Raw genomic sequence first — 12,440 nt, 5'->3', positions numbered from 1 at the left:
AACAGGGTCAGGTAACGGAAATAACAAGACGATAAATTATTCCAGGGAAAGGGCAATTTCCCTCATACCCTGCCTGACTCCGGGAACACCGTGATCATGGTGGAAATCGGAGGGTCAGAGCCGGTATCCAGGGAAAGAGAAAGGAGGTCCCTCTGCCTGCCGCTGTCAGTGCAGCTCCAGGTGCGAGAGGGGGTGTGAGGTCAGTCCCAGGCTGGGCCCAGAACTGGCCACGAGCAGGTGCGTCCTCCCTGGAGGCCCAGGACCTGCCCCCAGCCAGCTGAAGAGGCCGGGGACTCGAGGCCGAAAGCCAGCATCCGGAGTCGCACAAACACGTGCTCTCGTCCCAGCTCTGGCACATGCCTGCTGTGTGACCTTAGGTAAGGAACTTGACCTCTCTGAGCCTCCTGGACACAGCAGTAGTGAGGGCTGCATGAAATCACGTGGGGCACATGGTCAGAACGGTGCAGCAGTGGATGGCGGCTGCCCGTTCCCGGGATCAGAGGGCTCTCGGGTGCGAGCTGCAGCAGGGCATGGTGGGAACTGCCACGAGATGCAGGACCCTCCAGTTATCTAGGGAACCAGGCCCGTGTCAGAGGAGCAGCTGCAGAGGTGAGCACACACCACTGCTAATTCTGCAGAGGGTCCAGTCTGACTCCGACCTCCCACCCAGCCAAGGCTCTCACCTGCATACGCTCTGCTCTCTCTGAGGCGTCCGGATTACGGGAGTTTATCTCTTGCCTGTTTGTGTTTTGTTGTGGTGTTATGATTGCTTTTCAGCCCGTTTTATGGAAATCTTTCTAAGATGTACCAGGAGCGCCTCCTTTTTCCAGATAACGTAGAAGTGTCTTGTAAACTCTGATGACTCGGGGTGCTGTGGAAATGAGGAGACCTCTCTGCCCCCACACTGCCTGACCCCAGCGTATTGGAGCTGCCTCCTCCTCCAGCCCCAGACAGCCTCCCCCCCCCCGCTTCCTCTTGAATCTGCTGCTGGTTACCCCCGGGGAGACCAAGCCTTGCTGGTGGAGGGGAGATAAACAAGCTCACCAAATCATTATTCTTAATTTGCAGGAAGGCCAAAGCTCTCTCTGAGCCAAGCTCTATTCTAAAGACATTTTTTACTGTTTAGAAGCCTTTGATTCCTTTACTTCCCAGCAACTGGCTGAGTTCCCAGGGCTGAAGTTGCCTTGAAGTTTGACTGCTGAATAAGAAAAAGAGCTTTCCTCTATTTTGTTGTTAGCTCAATCCAGAGTTTGAGCTGGTAGCATAAAGATTTCAAACATACTGAGTAGGATTTCTTCAACTAGATTGTTTTGGAAAATACAAATATGAAATCTGGGAAGGACAGATACAAAAGAAAAACAAGTCTCCGTTCCAGGCTAAGGTGGATGGAAGCAGGGGTGCCGCAAGGAGGCTCGAACCTGAGACAGTCTGTAAACCAGAAAAACCTCCCCTACATTTGGGGGCTGGCGTGCAGCTGCTCACATTTTTATCTTGCCAAATTAAGAATATAAAATAATAACCATTGGATAAGATCACCCTTATTTTAGAAAAGAAAGGGGAAAAGTCAACAAAAAAGCTGTTTCGTTTTGCTTTAATTAAAGGGATTTAACTTTCTGAAAAACTTCCTACATCACCCTCTGCTTGTCTTTTTTTGTCATGGGTGAGTAAAGCCGTCAGCTTCTCAGCTGCTGTAAACCACCAGGGTAGGACCAATACTTGGAGGCCGGATACCAGAACGCCTGGGTTCCAGGGTCGGGATCCTGCTGTGAACAGGACATGGACAGACTGATGGAGCATTGGACAGATGGAGGGAGAGACAGGTGCATAGATATTCTGCATGGACCAATGTGCTGAAGGACATCTGAGAGGATGGACAGAGCTTGGAGGTTCCAGGGTGGGGATCCCACCAAGGATGCTTTGGTTCTGGGGTCCGGATCCCGCCGAGGACGCCCGGGTTCCGAGGTCGGGATCCCGCTGTGAACGCCCGGGTTCCGGGGTCGGGATCCCGCCGAGGACGCCCGGGTTCCGGGGTCGGGATCCCGCCGAGGACGCCCGGGTTCTGGGGTCAGGATCCCGCCGAGGACACCTGGGTTCCGGGGTCGGGATCCCGCTGAGGACGCCCGGGTTCCGGGGTCAGGATCCCGCTGAGGACGCCTGGGTTCTGGGGTCGGGATCCCGCTGTGTTGCGTGAGCTGGGTTCGGTTCGAGTGTTCTCTGTGCTGGTTGTGCAGTCTGAGTTGTGCAGACACACAGCCTGGGTTTGAATCTGGGTTTGAATCTGGAGTCCATCTCCAGCCACGGGGTCCTGCAGAAGGCCTCCGTGCCTCAGTTTCCCTGTCTGTAAAATGTAAGTGGTTGCCGTGCCCTGCTCGTGGACGTATGGTGAGGCCCCTCTCGGACGCTCGTGTCTGCTCACTGGCTGCTGCTTGTGGGTGCTTGTTGGATGTGGCTCCTACAGGCCCTTCCAGGTCTGTGTAGACTCAGAGGAGTTGGGGGCAGAAAGGAGCTTTGGTGATGGAAGCACCCAGGTCAGGGAGAAGAGACGCAGAGGATTCGACTCCTGGCCACAGGGGCCAGGCAATCCCCAGGTCCTGAAACTTTATCCAAGGACCTCAGCAGGCACTTGGGAGCACAAAGAGAGGGTGGTGGGGCATGGGGCCCTCCCGGCTGAGAGTGCCTTTTGGAGAAGGGGTCTGCCCCGATGCAGCATTTCTCAGATCCGGACCCTGACAAATGGGCCACCAGGGTACCCCAGAAGACTGAACTCCTCTCTCCCACCACACACACACACACGTGCACACGTACACACATGCATGAGCACACATACACACTGACATTCTCCTCACCCTGAGTAACACAGGACCTGTGAACACCAATTCTAGTCATTTGAGTGTGTGTACAGCTGTGTGTGTACAACTGTGAGTGCATGTACAGCTGTGTGTGTACGACTGTGAGTGTACAGCTGTGTGTACAGCTGTGTGTGTACAACTGAGTGCGTGTACAGCTGTGTGTGTGTACAACAATGTGTGTACAACTGTGTGTGTGTACAACTGTGAATGTGTGTACAGCTGTGTGTGTACAACTGAGTGCATGTACAGCTGTGTGTGTGTACAACTATGTGTGTGTACAACTATGTATGTGTACAACTGTGTGTGTGTACAACTGTGAGTGTGTGTACAGCTGTGAGTGTGTGTACAGCTGTGTGAGTGCATGTACAGCTGTGTGTACAACTATGTGTGTACAACTGTGTGTGTGTACAACTGTGTGTGTGTGTACAACTGTGTGTGTGTACAACTGTGAGTGCATGTACAGTTGTGTGTACAGCTGTGTGAGTGTACAGCTGTGTGTGTACAGCTGTGTGTGTACAACTGTGTACAGCTGTGTGAGTGTACAGCTGTGTGTGTGTACAACTGTGTGTACAACTATGAGTGCATGTACAGCTGTGTGAGTGTACAGCTGTGTGTGTGTACAACTGTGTGTACAACTATGAGTGCATGTACAGCTGTGTGAGTGTACAGCTGTGGGTGTGTACAGCTGTGTGTGTACAGCTGTGGGTGTGTACAACTTTGTGTACAGTTGTGTGTGCATGTACAGCTGTGTGTGCACGTGCACATGAGCATCTGTGTTTACACGTGTGCCTGTGTGGGTGTGCACCTGTATGTGCCTGTGGGGGTGTGCCTATTAGGGTGTGTACACCTGTGTGGGTGTGCATCTGGAATGGTGTGTGAACACATATGTGGTCTTGGGTACACATATGCATGTTGTGCACACACATGTGCAGCCTACACATACAGAGCTGTGCATAGACTCAACTGACTAGAGCTGGTGTTCAGAGATCCTGTGTTGCACATGTATGTATGTAAGTATCTGTGGATGTAGGCTGAGCATAAAAGAATTTAAAAGTTTGTTCTGGCCGGGCACAGTGTCTCATGCCCGTAATCCCAGCACTTTGGGAGGCTGGGAGGGTGGATCACTTGAGGTCAGGAATTTGAGACCAGCCTGGCCAACATGAAGAAACCCTGTCTCTGCTAAAAATACAAACAATTAGCTGGGCATGATGGTGGGCGCCTGTAATCCCAGCTACTCAGGAGGCTGAGGCAGGAGAATCACTCGAACCCAGGAGGCGGAGGTTGCAGTGAGCGGAGATTGCACCACTGCACTCCAGCCTGGGCGACAGAGCCTGACTCTGTCTTTAAAAAAAAAAAAAAAAAAAAAAAAAAAAAAAAAAAGCTTTTTCTGACGTCTCTCTCCCGCTTTCCAGCCATCCTCCTCTTTTCTGTCTTTTATTCCTTTACTGTAATGAAAAAAAGGAAAGGCAGCTGAGGAGACCAGCAAAGCGCCAGCGAGCTTGAAGTCACGTAGACCTAGATTCAAACCCCAGCTCTGTTATTCTCTCTCCAGTGATACTGAGCAAGTCACTTAACCCATCCAAGCCTCGGTTTCTCATTCATACCGTGGGATAAAAACATTTGCCTGACATAGCACACGACAGTAAGAGTGCATGAATGCAGAGTGAGTGGCTGTGTAGTGGGTGGCTAAGGGCTGACTCTGGGGTCAGACTGGGTTTGCAGCCTGTTCTGTGAGTTTCTAACAGGGTGGCCGTGGACAGTTTGTTGCCCCCCTGTGCCTCCGTGGCATCGGAAGACTGTCACTTTGTGGAGTTGCTATGAGGAGTGAATGTGGTGGCAACTTAACTCCTTACCGCAGTTCTTGGCACATAGCAGGAGCTTTATAAGGGGCGGTTATTAAAATGTGTATCAAAAGCACTGAGGGAAAAAAAAGAGAGAAAGCCAAAAAGCATTTAGACTTTTTTTCGTTTTAGAGACAGGATCTTGCTCTGTCGCCCAAAGCCGGAGTGCAGCGGCGAGATCCTAGCTCACTACGTGCTGGAACTCCTGGGCTCAAGCAATCCTCCCACCTCAGCCTCCCAAGAAGCTGGGACTGCAGCTGCAGCCACTGTGTCCAGTAATTTTTGAAAAAAAAAATGTTTTGTAGAGACAGGATCTCACTGTGTTGCCCAGGCTGGTCTGGAACTCCTGGCCTCTCAAAATCCTTTCATCCTGCTTTCCCAAAATGCTGGGATTACAGGCATGAGCCACCGTGCCCAGCCTATTTAGAGTTTTTAGGAGGGATGGAAATGTTCTAAAATTGGATTGTGCTGGTGGTTGCACAACTCTTTACATTTACTAAAAATCATTAAATTGTGCACTTGAAATGGTTGAATTTTATGGTGTATAAATTATGCCTCAATAAAGCTGTTTTTTAAAAAGCACTTAGAGTTAGTGAAAAAGCAACTTGCAGAATAATATACACACTATTGTTGTCATTTATGAAAAGTTTTAAACTATGTAAAACAATACTTCTCTAATACAAATATATGTAGTGAAAATATGAAATGCAGCCTGGAATGACATGTGTAAATTTCATAATTACGCTCGCTCCCTGGGGTGGGGCTGAGACACAAGAAGGGAATTTTTATCTGTAATGTTTTATTGTATTTATATTTTTAAAAGACCAGGAAAGCGCCATATGCAATGGTGTCACATAAAGTCACAATAAAAAAAAGGCAAAGCCAGGCACAATGGCATTGTGGTCTCAGCTACTCGGGAGGCTAAGGCAGGAGGATCGTTTGATTCCAGGAGTTCAAGTCCAGTCTGGGCAATATAGCAAGTCTCCATCTCTAAAACATAAATAATCCTGGGGGCAGGGAGAGGTGCCTAATGGGAGAAACCCATGCTGGGTGGGGAAGGCTGGCAACTTCTCGCTGCGTGACTTGGGTGGTGGTTATGTTGACGTCTCTTTGGAACTAATCATTTGAGGCAACTGTGTTTTATGCAGTTTTATATGCTGTCGTTCACAATCTTATGAGTTCAAAAATCTCAGGCTGGGAATGGTGGCTCGCACCTGTAATCCCAGCACTTTGGAGGCTAACCGGGGAGGATGAGTCTAGCCCAGTAGTTTGAGAGCAGCCTGGGCAACATGGCGAAACCCTGTCTCTGCAAAAAAAAAAAATACAAGCAAATTAGCCGGTTGTGGTGGCATGTGCCTGTAGTCCCCGTTACTCAGGGGGCTGAGGTGGGAGGATCACTTGAGCCCAGGAGGTGGAGGCTGCGGTGAACCGTGATTGTGCCGCTGCACTGCAGCCTGGGCGACAGAGCAAGACTCTGACTCTTAAAGAAAAGCAAACCAAACAAAACCCTCCATAAAAAATGAAAGTGTTAGTTTGGGTGGATATGTTTTGGGATTTGTTATGTTATTTTCTACAGTCTTGTGTAATAAAATTCAAAATAATTAAAACAAAATGATGGCCTGCCTTGCAGGTTGGGGTGGGGGCTGTGAGGAATTTGGGATAACACACGGAAGTGCCTGGGGAAAGGGAGGGAGGCTTGCCCGCCTTCCTCAACTAGGGGAGCCCGAGGTGTGGCTGCCTCCAACCCCCAGAGGAGCAACCTGCCCTCCCAGGCTCCCGGATGCCAGCAGATGCTTGGCAAAGGGCCTCAGACAGCCTCCCTGATTTACGAGGCTCTCCACGTTCCCGCTGATGGACGGCCCTCCGCTCGCCCTCCCTCCTCCCTCTAAACGCTGCTGTCTCCAAGTCCACAGGCCCAGAGTGGGAGCTGCACAGGCAGGGAGGAGCCGGGCTGGCCTCCCTCCTCCTCCCACCCAGCTGCCCCGTCACCCAGTGGTCTCCCCCACGCTGCCTCCCTCCCACCTCCGTGCATTGAGGGCCTGCCCGCCACGAGCCAGGCACCCGACTGGGTCGCTGCCTCCAAAGAGCCTCGCAGGCCAGAAACAGCAGGACCTGAACACAGCTGCTTTCCACGTTCCCCAGGCCGCTCTAGGAGTCGGCCTCGAGTGAGACCGAGCCCCCCATGGGATGGTTTGGTGCCAGAATGTTCCAAGAGGAGGCCCTGGCCAGTGAAAGGCCCTGAGGGAGGTGGGACCGTGAGCCTGGGCAGGGGTGAGAGTGGGGAGGGTGGGACAAAAGCACTGAAACGGGTTCTTCCTGAGTACTAAGAACTTTCTACCAAGGCCCTGTGGGAGGGGATGAGCCACAGTCACCACTGGGGCTGTGGGAAGCCAGGTGGGGCAGGAACAGTCCCCCCGCCAGCCGCACTGGGGTGGACTTGGAGCCCTGAGCTAGAACCCCAGAGGGAGCCGGGAGCCCTGGCCCTGCCTCATAGTTGCTCTATGACCTTGGACAGCTCAGGCCACCTCTCAGCCTCCGTTTCCACATTCGCAAAGCTCTGCCGGAACCCCCGCTTCAGAATACTGGGCCCTACCCTGGGCCTGAAGCCTGGGCTCCCTGGGAATGGGTCCTGAGAATCTCCAGAGGGTCCCGAGGCAATCAGGTTGGACCCCACAGCTCAAGGGCCACAAAGATGGCGATGCTCCATGCAGGCGATGCTCCATGCAGGGGATGCTCCACGCGGGGGATGCTCCACGCGGGGGATGCTCCACGCGGGCGATGCTCCGTGCGGGCGATGCTCCATGCAGATCCTCAAGAAACTCAGCACTGCTGGGGAGACACACCTGAACAGTCCTCACCAAGTGTGATAAGGCCCGTAAGGGTGGCACAGATGTGGCCATGCCAGGGGACCACCGTGGAAAGCTCGTCTGCATTGGCTTCACGGAGGAAGCAACACCTGCGTAGTGTGTTGAGGGCAGCGTAGGAGCGCGCCCGGTGGTCAAGGGCGAATGAAGGTGCCCAGCAGGCAGGGCGGCCCGAGCAGAGGCGTGGTGGCTGGTGTGTTTGGGCGCTGGGCTGTGGTGGGGGTGGGGAGATGGGGGTACTGAATGAGTTATACGGACGCTTCATCCCTGAGTCTTGGACTCTGAATGCAGACAGCAAAGCGCTCCCCGCACTGACCCATAAGGCAGGTGGAGCCCACAGCATCAGTGGCATCCAGGGGAGTGTGATAGGAGGGTGACCAGGCGCCAAGCCCAAGGGACAGGTGCGACAGGAGCCACTGGGCCTCCACCCTCTGCCCCGTAGGGCCCCTTCACACCGAGAGCTCCAGCCAGGCTCAACCACAGGCAGCTCCCCAAACACCACCCTCCTCCCCATGCCTGGCCTCAGCACGTGCTGTTCCCCCTGCCCAGACCCCTTCCTCCTTCCTGCGGCTCTTTGCTGGGCGGACCTTTTCTCAGCCTTCAGGTTTCAGGGCTGAGGCCAACACGGTGCCTCTAGCTCCTGCCTCAGGGCAGAAGAGAGATAAGGGAGGCAGCAGGTGGGGCTGCAGAGGCAGGGGCTGCCGTGTGGTTAACCTGATGCAGACCCCCAGCCCTCTGAGGAAGGCTGGACGTGAGCCTGAAGGCCAGGCCTTGTAGGGAGTCTGGGACCCCTGGGTCATTGTCCTGTGGGTTTGAGGGAGCAGAGGACTGGCCTAGCACTGGCAGGTGCCACCGAGGATGGTAAACAAAGCTCAGCTCAGCTCGCCCTCCCTACTCACCAGTGAAGAACTATGCTCTGCCCCCTACAGCCTTAACACGTTGGCAAGCATGTCCCGTCCCGGGGGCAGGGGAACAGGTGACTGTCACAGGCCAGGGGCAGGTGGCAATGGTCAAGGGTGTCACTTCTGGAGCCGGACTGCCAAGCCTCAGGCCAGCCTGCCTCTTTCTGGTTATGAGACCTTGGCCGTTTGCTTAACCCTCAGTGACTTAACACAGCCTATTCTACTGTAATAATTATGTATTTATTTCATTGTGCCATCGAGAGACGCAATCAGCACATCAATTCCCATCGTAGATATTATTGTTAGGACAAAGCTAACCTGGGTATTTAAGGGATTTTTAAGTAAGTCTGTTTAAAGAAACGTACTAAGTAAATAATCGTGCAGGTTCCAGGTGGGAAGCTGGTTTTTAAGTGATGAAAGTGAAGGTCATGCCAGCTCGGAATTTCCTTGGACCCAATAGTCTTCAAACTGTTCCGCAGACCCTGGGAGCCCCAGAGGGTTCCAGGCAGGCAGAGATGCACAGACTAGGGGCTGGGAGAGGGTTAGGGTTGCTCTCCAGGGAGCGTGAGGAAGCTGCTCACCCCTGTGGACCAAGTGCTCCCCCCGGTGCAATTAAAATTTGTTTATTGTGAGCTTATTTTTTCCTGCTCTTTTTATTGTGGTAAAAGACATAACCTAATATATATCATTCTAACCATTTTTCTTTTCCTTTCTTTCTTTTTTTTTTTTTGAAATAGGGTCTTGCTCTGTCACCCAGGCTGGTATACGATGGTGCAATAATGGCTCGATGCAGCCTCAATCTCCCTGGTTCAAGGGATCCTCCCACTTCCTCCCGAGTAGCTGGGACTACGGGTACAAGCTACCACACCCCACTACTTTTTAAAAAAATGTTTTGTAGTGATGGAGTCTCACCGTGTTGCCCAGGCTGGTCTCGAATTCCTGGCCTCCTCCCACCTCGGCTTCCCAAAGTGCTGGGATTACAGGTGTGAGCCACTGTACTTGGCCTTGTCTTGTTTTTCTTTTCTTTTCTTTTCTTTCCTTTTCTTTTCTTTTTTCTTTCTTCTTTCTTTTTTTCTCTCTCTTCTTTCTTTCTTTCTTCTTTCTTTCTTTTTCTTTATTTTCTCTCTCTTTCTTCTTCTTCTTTCCTTCTTTTCTTTGTTTTTGAGACAGGGTCTCACTGTGTTGCCCAGACTGGAGGGCGGTGCTGAGAACATGACTCACTGCAACCTCCACCTCCTAAGCTCAAGCAATCCCCTGCCTCAGCCTCCCGAATAGCTGGGACCGCAGGATGTGCGCCACTGCACCCGGCTAATTTTTTAAAAACATTTTGTAGAGACACAGTCTCACCATCTTTCTCAGGCTGGTCACAAACTCCTGGGGCTCGAGTGATCTTGCTTTGGCATCCCTAAATGCTGGGATTACAGGTGTGACCCACTGTGCCAGGCCACTTCAACCCCTTTTTTTTTTTGAGATGCGGTCTCGCTCCTGTCGCCCAGGCTGGAGTACGGTGGCATGATCTTGGCTCACTGCAACCTCCACCTCCCAGGTTCAAGCAATTCTCCTGCCTCAGCCTCCTGAGTAGCTGGAATTATAGGCAACCACCACCACGCCCGGCTCATTTTTGTATTTTTAGTAGAGACAGAGTTTCACCATGTTGGCCAGGCTGGTCGTAAACTCCTGACCTCAGGTGATCTGCCCACCTCGGCCTCCCGAAGTGCTGGGATTACAGGGGTGAGCCACCGTGCCCAGCCCATTTCAACAACTTTTAAGCATCCAGTTGAGTGGCATTAAGTACAATCACAATGTTGTACAACCATCACCAGTATCCATTTCAGAACTCTCTCACATCTCAAAAAGAAACTCTGCATCAGTCAACTAAAAACCCCCTATTCTCCGGGCACGGTGGCTCAAGCCTGTAATCCCAGCACTTTGGGAGGCCGAGACGGGCGGATCACGAGGTCAGGAGATCGAGACCATCCTGGCTAACACGGTGAAACCCCGTCTCTACTAAAAATACAAAAACTTAGCCGGGCGAGGTGGCGGGCGCCTGTAGTCCCAGCTACTCCGGAGGCTGAGGCAGGAGAATGGCGTAAACCCGGGAGGCGGAGCTTGCAGTGAGCTGAGATCCGGCCACTGCACTCCAGCCTGGGTGACAGAGCGAGACTCCGTCTCAAAAAAAACAAACAAACAAAAAAAACCCCTATTCTCCACTCCAAAACCTCTGGTAACCTCTATTCTACTTTCTGTCTCTATGAATTTGCCTATTCTAGGGCTATTTTTTTCCAACGGGCTAATACACATACATGGTAAGAATTCACGGAGCAGAAAAGTTTCCCTGTCCCCTCGTGCCCTTCCCAGATGAACTGCTGTCGCCAGTTTCCTGTTCATTCTTTCAGAGATATTCTGTGCACATACAAATAGGCATGTGTATACATATCCTTTCATTTGTTTACAAAGTGAATATGCTTTTTATGCCTCTTGCTTTTTTATTTAACAATAAATCTGAGAGATGAAAAGGTATTTTGTACATCAGAATATCAATATATCTTCCATATCAGCACACACATCCTTGTTAATGGTTGTGCCGTATTCTATTGTATAGGTGAGGCATACTGTATTTAGCCAATCCCTTATTGATAGAAGCTCTTCAATTTTTAATCTGTTGCATTTATCTATTGATACCACATGCCCACCCTTAGCTGCAGAAATGAAGTAGCACCTACTTAGCAAGGAGAACTAATTAAACATTAAAAAAAAAACTATCAGACTAGCAAAAATTCAAGTCTGGCAATACCAAGTGTTGACAAGGACATGGAGGAACTGGCACTGTTATAGATGGTTGGTGAGAGTGGCAATTGTCCTAACCAGTTTGGGAAGAAGCTAGGCATTCTCTAGTCAAGCCAAAGGTATGCAGACCTTAGGCCCAGCAAATTTCCTATCCAAGAAACTCTAAAGAAACTCTCCCTGGCCAGCTGTGGTGGCTCATGCCTGTAATCCCAGCACTTTGGGAGGCTGAGGTGGGAGGATCACTTGAGCTCAGGGGTTTCAGACCAGCCAGGGCAGCATGGCAAAAGCCTGTCTCTACAAAAATTATAAAAATTAGCCAGATGTGGTGGTGTGCGCCAGCAGTCCCAGCTGCTTGGGAGGCTGAGGTGGGAGGATCACCTGAGCCCAGGGAGCTTGAGGCTGTGCTGAGCTGAGATGGTACAACTGAACTTCAGCCTGGGCAACAGAGTGAGACCCTGTCTCAAAATAAATCCCATAGATGGACCAGGAAACAGGAATAGCCATTGCAGCATGTTGATGATAGCCATGCATAGGAACCAACTTAAATGTTCAACAATAGCAGAAAAGAGAAATAAATTGTGGCGTATTCACATAGTGGAATAGTAGACAACAATAAAAACAAACTATAATTGGCTAGCCATAAGTAGAAAGCTGAAACTGGATCCTTTCCTTACTCCTTATACGAAAATTAATTCAAGATGGATTAGAGACTTAAATGTTAGACCTAATACCATAAAAATCCTAGAGGAAAACCTAGGTAGTACCATTCAGGACATAGGCATGGGCAAAGACTTCATGTCTAAAACACCAAAAGCAACGGCAGCAAAAGCCAAAATTGACAAATGGGATCTCATTAAACTAAAGAGCTTCTGCACAGCAAAAGAAACTACCATCAGAGTGAACAGGCAACCTACAGAATGGGAGAAAATTTTTGCAATCTACTCATCTGACAAAGGGCTAATATCCAGAACCTACAAAGAACTCAAACAAATTTACAAGAAAAAAACAAACAACCCCATCAAAAAGTGGGCAAAGGATATGAACAGACATTTCTCAAAAGAAGACATTCATACAGCCAACAGACACATGAAAAAATGCTCATCATCACTGGCCATCAGAGAAATGCAAATCAAAACCACAATGAGATACCATCTCACACCAGTTAGAATGGCGATTATTAAAAAGTCAGGAAACAAC

The 12,440-nt window shown here is 50.7% G+C and overlaps 1 protein-coding gene across 4 annotated transcripts in view; it reads left to right on the top strand.

The window, feature by feature from the left end:
* The window catches only part of LOC105471483 (rabphilin 3A like (without C2 domains)), a 243,403-nt gene that overhangs the window by 224,169 nt on the left and 6,794 nt on the right, over window positions 1–12,440 (top strand). The window contains exon 7 of one of the 4 annotated variants that reach the window (XM_071082060.1): window positions 9,194–9,462. The exons of the other annotated variants lie outside the window; for them this stretch is intronic. Coding sequence (XP_070938161.1) covers window positions 9,194–9,339 — 146 coding nt within the window. The 3' untranslated portion in view covers window positions 9,340–9,462. Of the gene's footprint in view, window positions 1–9,193; window positions 9,463–12,440 lie in introns of those variants that run through there. 4 annotated transcript variants of the gene reach the window in all.

The sequence above is a fragment of the Macaca nemestrina genome, chromosome 17 (assembly GCF_043159975.1).
Source record: "Macaca nemestrina isolate mMacNem1 chromosome 17, mMacNem.hap1, whole genome shotgun sequence".
Lineage (NCBI taxonomy): Eukaryota > Metazoa > Chordata > Mammalia > Primates > Cercopithecidae > Macaca > Macaca nemestrina.
Note: the sequence above shows the minus strand (reverse complement) of the source record. Positions and strands in the feature narration are given on the sequence as shown.